The sequence below is a fragment of the Dromiciops gliroides genome, chromosome 2 (assembly GCF_019393635.1).
Source record: "Dromiciops gliroides isolate mDroGli1 chromosome 2, mDroGli1.pri, whole genome shotgun sequence".
In the NCBI taxonomy this organism is placed as follows: Eukaryota; Metazoa; Chordata; class Mammalia; order Microbiotheria; family Microbiotheriidae; genus Dromiciops; species Dromiciops gliroides.
In genome coordinates, this window is record NC_057862.1 from 678,635,432 (window position 1) to 678,651,914 (window position 16,483).

Here is a 16,483-nt window from a genome sequence, read left to right on the forward strand (position 1 = left end):
TCCCTCCCCTCCCTTCCCCATCCTGAAGCCAGCAAGCAATAAGATATAGGTTATATATTACACTTATGTTAAACAGCTATTTCCACATCAGTCAAAAGCAATAACTTCTTGCTTCAGTCAATCAACTAGGTTTCCCCAGGGCCTTCTGGGATGCAGGAGTCCCTAGAGAGGCAACCTCCTTCATATGTCCTGTCAGTCAACAATCATTTACTAAGTGCTCACTCTGTCCCAACCTCAAGACTTTCACTCTAAGCAGAGGAAGTGGGATGGGAACTCATCCTAGGAGTCCAAGAAAACCAGTGATTCCATTATTTTTATTTATTTTTTATTTTTTTGCGGGGCAATGGGGGTTAAGTGACTTGCCCAGAGTCACACAGCTAGTAAGTGTCAAGTGTCTGAGGCCAGATTTGAACTCAGGAACTCCTGAATTCAGGGCTGGTGCTTTATCCACTGCGCCACCTAGCTGCCCCAGTGATTCCATTATTGAAAGAACACTGGTAGCATGGGAAAACCTATATGAACTGATGCAAAGTGATGTAAGTAGAACCAGGAAAGTGAAACACATCAAGATTGGAGCAATGGAAATAGAACAAACCACTGCAAACCCAGTGCTTTGAGAAAATATATGGCCAAGCTCGGCCCTAAAGAAAAGATATGAGAAGGTGCCTGCCCACTTGTTCAGCGGAGGGGGACTACCAGGGTTGATTACAGCATATGTCAAGCTTTTTCCAATGGGTTGGTTAGTTTGGCTGAACTGTTTCTGTTTTTTCATTTTTTGATATAAGGGAGAAATATTCATTGGGAAATGAGATACAATGGGAGATATGTCTTTGAGACACACTGGGGAAAGAAATACATTGGGAGATGTATCTCATAAGCTACACTGAAGATACATTGGGAAATGAGATGAGAGGTATAGTTGATATAAAACCAAAGGTTACCAATAAAAATTTATTTTTTAAAAAAAAGAAAGAACATTGATAAATATAAACATGCCACAAGAAATAATAAATGTGAAGATGAGGTAAACTTAAGATTTACATGAACACAGCAAAGGTAGCAGGGCAAGGAGAACAGTTTCCACAATCACCACCATAATGAAAAAGAAAACAAGAGTCTTCTCCCATCTTACCTCCTCCTCATTTCTTGTTCTCTCTCAGGTGAGAAAGATTGGTCCCTTGCTAAAGACCGATGACCCAAAGAGGTAATAAACCTACTCCCTGGTCTTGTTTGAGGTGGTATCGAGTATCCCCTCAAGGATACACGCTTCCAGACTTATTATAGCTAGCATTTACACAGCACCTTAAGGTTTGCACAGTATTTCAGATATATTATCTCATCTGATCTTTACAACAACCCTGAGAGAAAGGTGCTATTATTTCCATTTTACAAATGAGGAAACTGGGGCTGAGGTTAAGTGACTTGCACAGAGTCACACAACTAAGTCCTGAGGAAGGATTTGAATTCAGGTCTTCCTAACTCCAACCACTCTATCTAATTACTTCTAGGTTCACAGGTTCAATGATTTTTTAAAAAATTTTTTGGTGAGGCAATTGGGGTTAAGTGACTTGCCTAGAGTCACATAGCTAGTAAGTGTTAAGTGTCTGAGGCCGGATTTGAACTCAGGTCCTTCTGAATCCAGGGCCAGTGCTCTATCCACTGCGCCACCTAGCTGCCCCCCAGTGATTTCTTAATTGTATGATCTCTCAGTCCTCCTCCTTCATGACCTCTTCCCAGCATCTGCCACTGTGGGCCACCCTCTCCTGACCCTGCTGCTTCCAGATTCTCCTTCTGCCTGTCTAAACACCCCTCAGTCTCCTTTATTAGCTCCCCCTCCATGTCATTTCCCCTACCCATGGACGGCCCCCTTGGTGATCTCATCAGCTCTATGCTTTTTCTCTACTCTCTGACTCCCACCTAATTAAGCCTCCTCACCTCTAGCTTGGACTGTGGGTCTGTGGCCTGCCTCCAGTCTCTCCCCACTCCAGTCCATCTTCCTCTCAGACACCAAAATGCTTTTCCTAATGCTTGGGAGTGGTTTTATTATCTCCAGGATCAAACTGACGTCACCAGGCATTTAAAATCCTCAGGACTTTCCCTCTCTTCTCAGTTGTCTTGGAGGGGGGGAGGAGGTCTCCATACCTTTGCACTTGTCCCTCGTGCCTCGAATGCTCTCCTTTCCCTCTTCTGCCTCAGTTTCCCTGCTTCCTTCAAGTCTCACTTAAATCTGACCTTCATCAGGCCTTTCCTGGTCCTCTCAGCTGCTATTCCCTTCCCCTCTTGTCTGGACCTAGTTGTGTACATGCTGTCTCGTCCATTAGAATGTGAACTTCTTGAGGGCAGTGACTATTTTTACTCTTCTTTGAATCCCCAGCTCAGAGTGCCTGGCACATGATCATTGTTATTCAGTCATTTTCAACTCTTTGGGACCCCATGGACATCTGTCTTCTTGGCAAAGATACTGAAGTGATTCGCCAATTCCTTCTCCAGTGGCAAACAGAGATGAAGTGACTTGCCCAAGGTCACACAGTTAGGAAGCTTTGGAGGTTGAATTTGCACTCAGGTCTTCCTAACTCTATGCCCACCTCTCTATCCACTGTACCGCCTGACTGTTGCATAGTATGTACTTAATAAATACCTGATTGGTTGAATAAAGATGGAAGGCAGTTATGGAACAGATGCGGGGCCTGCACATGTCTCTGAGATGTGGGGGCATCTGACTTCAATCCTGTGCATGTCAGAAGGTCCAGTCACCCCTTGCCTCCCCCTGCTGTGGTCAGAGGCCAAACAGGGCAGGCTCCGGAATGGAGGGTTCCATTACAAAGAGAAGGAGAACCAGCAGCACCGACCCCCCCAGGGATAAGGGGAAAGGCTGGCCTCCAGAACCAAAAGGATGTGGAAGCAAAACCCAAGGATGCAAGAAAGAACCATGATGTGCTCTATGTGGATCCCCAGCAAAGCCCGACACAGCTCCCTCCTGAATCGAGACTTCTGAACACTAGTCGACTTTCTTCTCGTCTGCTCCTTTCACTCCTGTCTGTTTCCCTGTTGTGGCTGGCACCCAAACACCCGAGAGAACTTCAAAAGGGCGTGTGTTTGCTTCAGGGACAGAAGAGTAGGGGGAAAGCTGTGAGACAGCTTTCCCCTTCTTTGGAAGCCACCACAGCTAGAAAAAGTGGGAGCAGTTGGGCAAGAAGGCACAGGGCATGGCTCTCCCTGGGGAGTTTGGAGAAGAGAAAGGGTAGAGCCAGGAAACACAGGACAGACCAGTCAGTCAATAAGCATTAAGGACCTACTATGTGCCGAGCACTGTACTAAGTGCTAGTGATACAAAAAAGAATCAAAAGACAGGCCCAGCCCTCAAGGAGCCTACAATCTCACACTACAACAAGCTCATCAACACACTAGGTAGGTAAAACTGTTTGCTGGCCATGTCTTGATGTGGGCTTCTGAGCACAGCTTTACTCATGCGGATATTGGATTCACTTATCAGGAAGAACAGAGCAATGTCATGGGGAAAGGGATGGAGACAGGAAGGTCAGGACAGGTTCAAACCCTGCCTCTGACCCCCACCCCACACATGACCAGTTAACCTTTCATGGGCACCGAGCCCATGAAAGACTCTGTTTATAGATGAGTTGCTACCCCATACTTGGTTTTTTTGTTTGTTTGTTTGTTTTTAGTGAGGCAATTGGGGTTAAGTGACTTGCCCAGGGTCACACAGCTAGTAAGTGTTAAGTGTCTGAGGCCGGATTTGAACTCAGGTCCTCCTGAATCCAGGGCTGGTGCTCTATCCACTGCGCCACCTAGCTGCCCCACTACCCCATATTTGTGAATGGAGTTTTCATACTGGGGAGCTATTGAGATCAAAGATGCAGAAAACCAGCCACCACCAAAAACAATTTTTACACTAGAGGGATTCTCAAGGAGAAACCCGTGCTTTCTCATCAAAAAGGACTCTGGGTTCTCTCCTAACCTTCCCCCAGCACCTAGCCTAGGACTGTGCTTCTTTTTTTTTCCTTTTTAGTGGTTTTTTTAAAAAATGTAACAAACATTTTTATTTATAGTTTGGGTTCCAATTTTTATCCTCCCTTCTCCCCTCCCTGAGGCAGCAAGCAATCAGATATGGGTTTATACATGTGTGATTATGTCAAACATGACCATATTTGTCATCTTGTACAAGAAAACTTGATCAAAAGAGGAAAAAAAATGAAAGAAAGTGAAAACTATCCTGCTTCAGTCTGTTCCATCAATATCAGTTCTTTCTTTGGAGGTAGATACTTTGCTTCATCAATAGTCCTTTGGGGTTGTCTTAGATCATTGTATTGTTGAGAACAGTCAAGTCATTCATAGTTCTTCATCAAACAGTATTGCTGTCTCTGTGCACAGCATTCTCTTGGTTCTGCTCACTTCACTACACATCAGTTCATACAAGCCTTTCTGAAGTCATCCTGCTTGTCACTTCTTATAGCACAATAATATTCCATCACCATCATCTACCACATAGTATGTACTTAATAAATACCTGATTGGTTGAATAAAGATGGAAGGCAGTTATGGAACAGTACAGCTTGTTTAGGCATTCCCCAGCGGATGGGCATCCCTTTGATTTCCAATTCTTAGCCACCACAAAAAGAGCTGCTATAGATATTTTTGTACAAATAGGTCTTTTTCTCTTTTGAGGGATGTCTTTGGGATATAAACCTAGCAGTGGTATTGCTGGATCAAAGGGTATGCACAGTTCTACAGCCCCTTGGGCATAGTTCCAAATTGTTCTCCAGAATGGTTGGATCAGCTCACAACTCCACCATTGTAGCTTTCCCACATCCCCTCCAACACGCAATATTTCCAGGTCATAGGATCATTGATTTAAAGCTGGAAGGACTGAGAGGTCATTCAGGCCAACCCCTCCATTTTACAGATGAAGAACTGGGGCCCAGAGAGCTAAGTGATTTGCCCAAGGCCACACAAATAAGGAACAGAGCTTGGATTCGAACCCGGGCATCCAGCTCCAAAACCTGAACCCCAGTACCTCCATATTCCCTGCCTAATTACCCCATTCTATGCACTTCGGAGCTCTGGATAGTCACATGATCTCCAACCTAGTCATCTTTTCCCCATAAATTCAGGGATCTTAACCATTTTTGTGTCCTGGACCCCTTTGGGCAGCGTCTGACAAAGACTATGGCTCGCTTCTCAGAATAATCTTTGTAAATACTTAAGGGAAACGCTAAATTTCTGTTAGAGGGGAGTGAAAATAAAGATCTGCCTTCTTTCCATCTGACTCCCTGAAATCTATCTATAGATCCCAGAGCGAGAAACCCAGCTCTGAAGGCTGCCCGAAAGTGCCCCTTCTTCCTGAGAAGTGACCCTTTTTCCGAGATGCTAAATCCCAGGCTGCTCCCAGTGAATAGCAGCTCAAAGGGCATTGTCTGCGTGGTTGCTGGAACCATTCATTATCTCAGTTAGTGCTTCTGTGGAGGCTCTGGGGCTTTTCAAATAGGCCATGGTATCATCTGCAAGGAGAGAGATTTAAACTCTTCACTGCTTACTCCCTTCATTTCTTTTGCCGGATAACCCCGGAGCATTTCTAAAATTATGATTAGAAGGAAAGCGTGAGGGTGAACGATCCTGCTTTGCCTCCATTCTTGGTGGGGAAGCTCTGACTCTTCCATAGATAGCACAAGATCTTGGTTTAAGAGAATATGTTTCATCAATGCTAAAGAAAAATCTTTTGAATCCGAGGCCTCTGTTTTAACACGCATGTTGTCATTGAAGAGGGCCTTTTTCTGCAACTGTTGATATAATGATGACTTTTTTATGTGTTTGAACCTTTGGTTAGTGATATAGTCACTCTAAACCACATTAGAGTTGCTGATTTGCTGCCGTAAAAGGATTTTCCCCAATGGGAGCTCCTCACGTAGATGGTGGGGAGGGGAGGGCCAGCCAGGTGGTTCAGTGGATAGAGTGCCTGGCCTGGCATCAGGAAGACTCCTCTTCCTGAGATCAAATCTGCCCTCAAACACTTACTAGCTGTGTGACCCTGAGCAAGTCACTTAACCCTGTTTGCCTCAGTTCCCTCCTCTGTTAAATGAATTGGAGAAGGAAATGGCCAACTACTCCAGTGGCTTTGCCAAGAAAACCTATGAAGAGTAGGACACAACTGAACAACAACAAGGTTGGGAGGCAGGGGGAGATTTTCTATGCTGAATATTCTCCTATTATTGAGCCTTCCTTGGCTTCTTGACATAAAATCCTACTTGATCATACTGAGTCACACACATAAACATATACACACATGTATGTGTATAAAACTGAGTGTTTTCTATAGGAAATTTGTGTGTGTGTGTGTATAGATATAGTTATTTTACTGGATAGTATTTTTTTTTTAGTGAAGCAATTGGGGTTAAGTGACTTGCCCAGGATCACACAGCTAGTAAGTGTTAAGTGTCTGAGGTCAGATTTGAACTCAGGTCCTCTTGAATCCAGGGCCAGTGCTCTATCCACTGTGCCACCTAGCTGCCCCTGGATAGTATTTTAACATTGCATATGGATATTTATCAATTACATTGGTCTAGAAAATCACAGGTTCAAACTCACATAACATGTCTAATCATAGTGTATGTAATAAAAACTATATATATATATATATATATATATATAAGAAACATATCTATGTCTAGTAGAGAATCCAAATGGACAAGGGATTCTCTGTGGGTAGTGAGGAACTTGAGTATCACCATCTTGGAACACCTGGCCCAGTGTGAATTAGGAAGAGGACAGGCTAGACCACTTTGGGTCAGCCATACAGCAGATTTTAATGACCCCCAATTTCTCTTTTCCCAAAACAAATACAGCAATATCCTTTCAGTGTCGACTATGGCTACAATGCCAGTCTCTGAAGAACCAAAGCCTCCATCCATGCAATGGCAAGAGATCTGGACAAGGGTCCTGAGGACACTAGGTGCCCCACCAGGGAAGATTCCCAAGAGGCCCAGGACTAGGGTCTCTCACAAGGTGATCCACATGGATTAACTCTCATTAACCCAAAGCCTGGTACAAATCAGATGCTCAGTGAATGAATCAATCATAGATTAATGGATCAACTGAAGGAATCACAGGTTGATTCAACTCAACAAGCATTTATTAAATGCCTACTGCATACAAGGTAGGCCCTGGAGAAACAAAGACAAAGACAAAACGGTCCCTGCCCTCAATATGCTTGCATTATATATGTACCCAATATAGCAGGTAAATAGATAAGTAAAGACAAAGGTCAGCCAAAGTAAATATAGAATAATTTCAGTGAGGGGTGATGAGGGAAGGGTAGGGGTGGGGAGCACCTATAACTGGAGGGAATCAGAGAAGAAGGCCTCAGGTTGGAGGTAATAACTTTTTTTGTTTTGTTTTGTTTTTTTGGTGAGGCAATTGGGGTAAAGTGACTTGCCCAGGGTCACACAGCTAGTGTCAAGTGTCTGAGGCCAAATTTGAACTCAGGTCCTCCTGACTCCAAGGCTGGTGCTCTATCTACTGCGCCATCTAGCTGCCTCAGAGGTAATAACTTTTGAGGGTTATGTGCAATAGGATACAAAAGGACTGGCCTATAATTTTCTCTCTCTGCCTCAACCTTACCACATCTCAGTATCAGAACCATATGTGCCTCCAGGAGAGTCATGGGAGAATACCATCTTTCTCTATTTTCGAAAATAGTTTATACACTATAGGGACTGTTTGTCTTTGAATGATGATGTTCATCTATTCCCAGTGTCCATGTGGTGGTTCTTAAATGACCTGGTTAATTTCTCCCTTGGAAATGGGATTTATTGAGGTTGCTTATTTCCTGTTTTGTCAAATTGGGTATTTTTGAATTCTTGAGGACCACCAAAAGGGCAATGGACATTCACATACTGGGCATGAGGGGGCTGCAAGCAGAATCAAGGAAGAAGCCACATAAAAGATGTCATAGAAGAAACACATGAGCAAAAAGAGTTGCGCAGATCACTTGGCAAGAGCAAGGAATGCCAATGGGAATGATGACTGGATGGTCCTCTGTTTCAGGGATTTTTCCAAGATGTCAAATAAAAGCAAGACAGGCCTGCTACTCATTAGGTGGATTCTCTATGGCAAACTCATGGAAAGATGTGAATAAAATCTCCCTCCTCTGTTCTACCTACTGACCTCCCCAGTTTCCTTTCAATCTCTACTAAAATCCCATCTTCTACAAGATGTCCTCCCCAGGGGGCAGCTAGGTGGTGCAGTGAATAAAGCACCGGCCCTGGATTCAGGAGTACCTGAGTTCAAATCTGGCCTCAGACACTTGACACTTACTAGCTGTGTGACCCTGGGCAAGTCACTTAACCCCCATTGCCCTGCAAAAAAAAAAAAAAGATGTCCTCCCCAACCCCTCTTAATTCCAGTGTCTTTCCTCTGTCAATTATTTCCAATTTATTCTGGTTATAGCTTGTTTGTACATATTTGTTTTCTTGTTGTCGCCTCCATTAGATTGTAAGTTCCTTGAGGGCAAGGACTGTCTTTTACCTCTTTTTGTATCATCTGCAGCATTTAGCACAATGCTTGGCACATAGTAGGCACTTGTTTACTGACTGACATGAGCATGAAGGGGTACACAGGCAGGGATGGGTCATGATGTACTCTTCACAGACCCAATCAAGCATTTTTTTGTAAATATCCTTCCCACATTTTCATAGTCTAGGTTTTATTACAAAAAGCTGCACATAATAGTCTCTTATTTTTTAATTTTTTTTATTTTTAATTTTTTTTTTTTAGTGAGGCAATCGGGGTTAAGAGACTTGCCCAGGGTCACACAGCTAGTAAGTGTTATGTGTCTGAAGCCAGATTTGAACTCAGGTCCTCCTGACTCCAAGGCCGGTGCTCTATCCACTGTGCCACCTAGCTGCCCCCCATAATAGTCTTTTTATTTCTGCTGTATTCATTGTGGTTTCTCCCTTTTTTTTTCCCTTCAATTTTGATCATCTAGTTTTTCTCATTCTTCTTTGGGATTAAATATCCCAATGGCATAAAATTTCATTAGGCTCTTTTAATACTACCTCTTTGTGCTCGCTAGTAACAATTTTTCTTTTATTTCTATTTACTTGATGCATTCTCTTGTTTTAAAGATTTCTTGTGATCTCTTATTTTGTGTGTTATTACTTTGTTCATTGTCTCATTTCTTTAACTACAAAGCGCTAATTAATTTCCTCTTTTATGTCAACATAATTATTCCGAGATATGAATTTGCCTCCATGTACTGCTTTGGCTTTGACCCAGAAATTCGGATATGCTTACTGATATTGTCATCATCTTTAATGGACTGCTTTGTTCCTACGATTTGCTCTTTAACCCAAGCATTATTCAGCAAGTCATGTTTTAGCCTTCAGAGAGTATTATCATTTGTTCATATTGTTTCTTGTTGACTATGATTCTTAAATATAGTTTTAATTCATTTCTACATTTCTGAATGTATTTATGATTTACTTGTACTTTGGAACAGGATTTTTTGAATCTCCTATTTGGGAGGAAAAACAAATTTTTCTTGGATTGTTTCATTCAATTCTCTCCACACAACTACTAAGTTTAGTTTCTTCAGAAATCCACAAGTCCGAAATTTTTTTCTTGTTTATCTTTGTGTTTTATTTATCACAGGGGTTCACATTCCCACCCTTACCATGGGGTCATGGATAGATTTCATAGGATCTATGAACTTGGTTTTTTAGAGAGTTAAATTCATTAAAGTTTAATAGCTTATTAGTTACAAACCATCCATCACATAATAGTTGCATAATATTGCCATTCTCTCAGTGTCAATGGTACCTGTGGGTATAATGCCCCTTTATCTCTTTTTTTTTGGCGGGGCAATTGGGGTTAAGTGACTTGCCCGGGGTCACACAGCTAGTAAGTGTTAAGTGTCTGAGGCCGGATTTGAACTCAGGTACTCCTGAATCCAGGGCCAGTGCTCTATCCACTGCTCCATCTAGCTGCCTCTCCTATATCTCTTTAAAAAAAAAAGTGTGATGTCATCAATGTAGTTGATGTGTCAAGTGAGTTGGCCTTGTCTACTTCATTGGGGCCCTATGAATTCTGCTGACTTGCAATCTGTACTTCCTTTTCATTATTTCCTACCTGTCTGTTCCTTTTCAGTCTTTTTTGCTGGATTATCATCCATGTCCTTCATTCTTTGTGTAAATGCACCCCAAGACTCTATGAAATTAAAAGATGCTTGCTCCTTGGAAGGAAAATTCTGGCAAATCTGAACAGCAGACTAAAAAACAGAGACATCACCTTGCCAACAAAGGTCTAACAGCAGACTAAAAAGCAGAGACATTACCTTGCCAACAAAGGTCTTTGTAGACAAAGCTATGGTTTTTCCAGTAGCAAAGTATGGCTTTGAGAGTTGAACTACAAGGAAAGCTGAGCACCACAGAATCAACGCTTTTCAATTGTGTTGCTGGAAAAGACTTTTGAGAGTCCCTTGCACTACAAGGAGGTCAAATCAGTCAATACCTAAAGAAATTAATTCAGTCTATTTACTGGAAGGTCAAATTCTGAAGCTTAAAGACTTTGGCCACATAATGAGAAGATGGGACTCATAAAAAAGTCCCTAATGTTGGGAAAGATTAAAGGAAAAAGGGAGACAGCAAAGGATGGCTTGGATAGATAGTGTCATGGAAACAATGAACATGAACTTGGATAAACTTTGGGAGATGGTGGAGGATATATGGGGGTGATGTGCTGTGGTCCATGGGGTCATGAAGAGTTGCACGTGATTGAACAACAATACCCCAGGACCCTTTGTTGGCCTCCCTCTCCCCTTCTTTGCAAATATATCAGCTCCCATTGTTTTAACTGCTACCTCTATGCAGAAAATTCTCAAATCGATGCATCTAATCCTTGTCTCTCTTCTGAGCTCCATCTGCTATCACCAAGTGCCTCCAAAATTGCCTCCTGGGTGTCCATCCTATTAGCATCTCAAACTCAACAAAACAGAACCCATTCTCATTCCCCACAAATCCACAGAGACATGGAGGGCACTAGCATCCTTGAAGTCACAACTCTGAAGTAAACCTGAGCTCTCCATACCCAATCAGTTGCCAAAATTTGTTACTTCTATCTCCACAACTCAGTACAATTGGGGGCAGCTGGGTGGCGCAGTGGATAAAGCACTGGTCCTGGATTCAGGAGTACCTGAGTTCAAATCCAGCCTCAGACACTTGACACTTACTAGCTGTGTGACCCCGGGCAAGTCACTTAACCCCCATTGCCCCGCCAAAAAACAAAACAAAACCTAAAAAACAAACAAAAAAAGCAACCCAATACAATTGAACACAACATTTCTCATATATGTCCCCTTCTTTCCCCTCCAATGGTCACCAGCCTAGTTCAGACCTTCTCATGCGGACTAATGTGATAACCTTCTGCTGATTCTTCTTGGCTCTAGTCTCTGCTCTCTCCAATCTATCCCTTCACACAGTTCCCCAATTGATATTATTTTTGAGACTCATCTCAAGTGTTACCTCATACGCGAGGTGTTTCCTGATCTCCCCAGGGGGTCACTGGCCTCCTCCAACCCTGAAATTATGTTTGTATATTTTGTATTTACTTAAGAAAGACAGTGGGCAGCTAGGTGGTGCAGTGGACAGAGCACCAGCCCTGGAGTCAGGAGGACCTGAGTTCAAATTCGGCCTCAGACACTTAACACTTACTAGCTGTGTGACCCTGGGCAAGTAGCTTAACCCCAATTGCTTCACAAAACAACAACAACAACAACAAAAACAAACAAGAAAGACAGTGTGGCATAATGGATGGAGAGCCAACTTCTGTTAAGATGACCTGAATTCAAGCGTCACCTCTGACACATCCTGCCCTTGCGACCCTGGGAAAGTTACTGAATATCTCAGTACCCTGGCCAGCTCTCCAAACTGCAAATGTAGCACATGTGCTGAAGCTATTCTTCCAACCCTGACTGGTGATGGCAGGCTGGGTCCCAAAAAGGCAGCTACTGCATCCCTTCAGAGTTAACCCTGAGAAGCTAGAAATATGTCTTTTTTAGTATTCACAGCTCATGGGCCCCCACCAGTGTGATTTTCCCTATGACTATCAGTTGATAACAATGAATTGTTCACACTTCATTAGTTTTTAGAAACTATTGTTAATTGAGGCAATGGTGTCAAACTCAAATAGAATCCCTTTGAGCTGCACATTCACTTAGAAAACTACATATTCACATTCTTTTCTAATGTATTTTTATTTATTTTGTTAAATATTTTCCAATTATATTTAATCTGGTTTGAGTGACACTTGGGAATGTTAGGGGCCTTTCTGACACCTCTGTATTAAGTTATCAGAGACTAGCATTTTAACACTTCAAAATGTGGTTAATTGCCTGACTCAATGACCTAGCCTTACACCTTAGTAGAGGGAGTTTTATTCCCTATTTCAGTGACATCACAAGTCCAATCCATGTCCCCATAGTTTAGATCCATTTATTAGTGTTCATATTGTTTTCTTCATTAACTCTTTGAAGGCAGGGATTGTTTGGGGCTTTTCCCCCTTTGTATTCCCAGTCCCTCACACAGTACCTGACACATAGTAGGGGCACTAGTATCAGTACCTGGCACATAGTAGGCACTTCCTAGCACTTGAATTATAGTGAATGACCACTGTTTCAGAGTTCCTTGAATTCTAGTCATTTTGTCTCCACTGCTTCCAAATATTTCTAGTAATAATAGCTAACATTTATATGGTGCCTGCTATGTGCAAGGCACAGTGTTAAGTGCTTTACAAATATTATCTCATTTGATTCTCACAACAACCTTAGGAGGTCGGGCTATCATAATCCCCAATTTACAAATGAAGAGATTGAGGCAAACAGAAATTAAATCCCTCAGGCCTGAGGCGGTATATGAACTCAGATTTTACTGACCCTGGGTCTAGCACTCCACCCAGTGCTCTACTCACTGCACCAACTAGGGTTTAAATCCATGGCCTTAGACTCAGAAGACCTGGGTTCAAATCTGAGCTCTTCCACTTACTACATGTGTGACTTTAAGCCAAATTATTTTCTCTTTCTGACCTGTAAAACCCTTGGGGTGGGAGGGGAACAAGACAACCTTTGAGGTCTCTTCCAGTCCCAGATCTGGGATCCTAAGATCCATACACAGGCTTTCTGGGCCCAGAGAGAAAATGGCCTTTTCTCTGGGGAGGGCAGCAGCCCCCAGCCCATCTTCTTAAAAGACCAAACAAGTGAGTAATGCAGTGGCATACTCTGATGTCTGATCAGAAAGTCTCTCTGCCCCAAGTGACTAAGGCTCCTTTTGCAAACCAATTTATCTTTTTCATCCTCCTCCCACAAGGGCAGGGAGATAGACTCCAGTCTCATCTTAGCAGGTCCTATGCAGGCCATCTTGTCTTATTTGGGGAGAAAGCCAGAAAATTGTATTTTATGTTTTCTGTTGTTGTTGGTTTTGGTGGGGCAATGAGGGTTAAGTGACTTGCCCAGGGTCACACAGCTAGTAAGTGTCAAGTGTCTGAGGCTGGATTTGAACTCAGGTCTTCCTGAATCCAGGGCTGGTGCTTTATCCACTGTACCACCTAGCTGCCCCCAGAAAAATGTATTTTAAAACCCATGAAGGAGTAACTGAGTTAGTTTTGGAGTTTTCCCCAAGGCATCACAGCCACCCATTCCCCTATTTAATAAATCAATTGTCTCTTCCTGGCCTTCCCTTTCCCCTTCCTTCCATGAATAATCCCAGGCAAGGCAGCCCCACCCCCACCCCCCTCCACCTGCCCCTGGGCACTCTACCTCTGAGTTCCTTTCTCCAGTCTCTCTAGAATCTGGCTTCTCCCATTTTCTCCTCTATCCTCAACAACCCTCAAGTTCAGCTCAGGAGAATCTTGGTGTTTGGATGCTTTTTTTTCTTAGGGAAGTCTGTTTTCTCCTTTACTCCTTGAGAGAAATCTCAGCTGCTCACCCCTCAGGGAGCTGGCAAAATGCTGAAAACTCAAGAATGCCTGCAAATGGAAGGCTTATTGAAGAAGTCCCAGGGTGCAGTTCTGAAAACCTCCCTGTCTTCGGAAGGAAACCAAGACACACACACACACACACACACACATCCGTCTCTTCTCTGGTTTGAGAGCAGGGAGGAGATAACCTGAACAGGGGTCAGTTTATTCCTGTTTCCATCCCCTTGGTTAATAGCTACCAACGGGTTATGATGGATATCTTCTCAGGATGTGCTCATCCCACTCCCCCATACCACTGGGATGTCTCATTCCCAGTCAAAGGATGGAGAGTGGGGGGGAGGAGGGAGGAAGAGGGTGCAGGGAGGCCCTCTGAGATGAAAAGGTGCTAAGGGTTTGGGCTACCAAGCATCAGGCAGGCAGGGGTCGGCCCCAGCTCCCCTCACCCACCCTCTCTGCTGTTACTGTCCTTTGTCCCCACCGCAGAGGCTACTTTTGAGACGTTCCTCTGGGAAACTAGACAATCAGGTTTACAGCTTGGCGTGCTGGTTCAAGATGATGACTCAGCATTATTCTCCTCCTCCTCCTCCTCTACCACCACCACCACCTCCCACTCCCCTTTTTGGCTTCTGGGAGTAAATCTGCCTACCACTCAACACAACTCCTCCTCGAGCGGTCCTTCCCAAAATAAAGCCCCCTACTCTCCACCCTGAGAGCACTACATGGGGTCACAGGAACCGGACCACCCAGAGAAAGGAAAGGAAGGCCAGACAATGCTCAGACCCAGGGTCACATCATCGGGGCTGCTTGCGAAATCCCGGGCTCAACCCGGGGTCCCTGAAGGGCACTGGCCAGATCAAGGCATCCAGAGGTATCAAGAACCTTGCGCCGGCAAAGCTAGCATAAGTGATCCTCAGGCTGCAGCCCCGGGATTTCGAGTCGGCCAGCCCTAAATGTGCCGGGCCTGGCCCGAGCTGGAAGAGAGAGAGTGTCCAAAGATAGCTACATAGTAGCAAAGTCGTATCCGCTCGTGGGATTTGAACTTGTCACCTTCGGGTCCCGGGCTCCGCAGCCCAGGGAGAACCCCCTTGGACCCACCAATCCCTTCTTCCAATCATATCCCGCCCCGGTCCCGCTCCAACCAATCACAGGGCAGCTCGGGAGTTTGTCAGTGGACGGAGCCATCCCCTAGAGAACGACAGAACCAGCGGCCAATAGGAAGCCAGAGAAAGAGTGGCCGCCCACCCTGCTGTCCAATGGCAGAGAGGCGGCGGCGGCCACGGTCCCCGCGGCTGCAGCAGCTGGTGCCGGTGACCGTGGGCTGCAGACCCCGGCGCTGGGGGGAGGGGGGGAAGACACCGGCTTGCCGCTGCCCCCCTCTCGGCCGCCCGTCCCGTGCCACCCCCTCCCTCGCTCAGCAGCCCGTCCCGCCCTGGTCCTCACCTGCTGGAAGCGCGGCTTGCCCAGCTGGAAAGGAGGGGTCTCTGTCGAGGCGGCTTCCGCCGCTGCTGCCGCCGCCGCAGTCTCCGCCATGGCCACTGATGCCTGCAATCCCCGGCCCTTTTAAAATGTCCCTCCTCGGCCCCCGCCGCAGCCGCCTCTCCCCATTGGCTGCAGCCAACCGCAGCGTCAGGGCGGTGCGGGGGATTGTGGAAGACGTAGTTTTTCTTCCTGCGCCTCTACCTATGCTCCCGGGAAAAGACCATAGAGTGGGGAGCCAAGAGAGGCCAGAGCGTCTCCCACAGAGTATGGGGGCTGGGGATTTGCACCAGCGGCCATCTTGGTATGGGTAGCCAAGTGTGGTTATCAGTACCTTGGCAGGGTCTGTCTGATGACTCTGAAACAGATGGCCACATTGGCTAGATTTTATGTGCACAAAAGCAAAGACCTGCCCATCAGCTCCTTTGATGGCCCCCAAACTTTGATTTTCTCTTATGACCTCCTATAAGGTCAATGTCATCTCCAGCCACTGCCACTAAGACTTCCCAGGCTAACTCGCAGGCAGCGGTGGGTATGGAGGTGAGAGGTGTGTGAGGCCAACAGACACTCATGAAGCATCTACTTTGTGGTCAAAACCTCCCTCCCCTCAAGGAGTTCCCATTCTAATTGTGGTGTCCAAGGAAAAAAGAATCAGGCCTAGAAGCAACTTCCCTTCAAAGGGAGCTAGGCAGCCTCTAAACCCAGGGTTCTTCACCAGTGAATTGTCATCTGAGACTGGAGTTAGGAAGACCCGAGTTCAAATTCTGCCTCAGATAGTTCCTGTGCAACCTCAGACAAGTCAATTAAGTTTGCCTCAGTTTCCTCAACTGTAAAATGTCGGTTAGCACCTACGACCCAGAGCTGTTGTGACGATCAGGAGAGATACTATGTATAAAGTGTTTGGTTCAATGCCGAGCCCTGTAGTAGGTGCCATATAACTACTATGATGACAACGACGATGATAATGATGAACTTGGGGGGAGAGGGGGAAATGCATCATTATTTTCGCTAGCCCTTGGCTTCCTCT

At 44.9% G+C, this 16,483-nt stretch overlaps 1 protein-coding gene across 1 annotated transcript in view; it reads right to left on the minus strand.

Moving 5' to 3' along the window:
- Positions 1-15,570, minus strand: part of SFXN5 (sideroflexin 5) — a 216,136-nt gene extending 200,566 nt beyond the window's left edge. Inside the window, exon 1 of the mRNA XM_043981949.1 lies at positions 15,421-15,570. Coding sequence (XP_043837884.1) covers positions 15,421-15,510 — 90 coding nt within the window. The 5' untranslated portion in view covers positions 15,511-15,570. The remainder of the gene's footprint in view (positions 1-15,420) is intronic.
- Between the last annotated feature and the right edge of the window lie 913 nt (positions 15,571-16,483).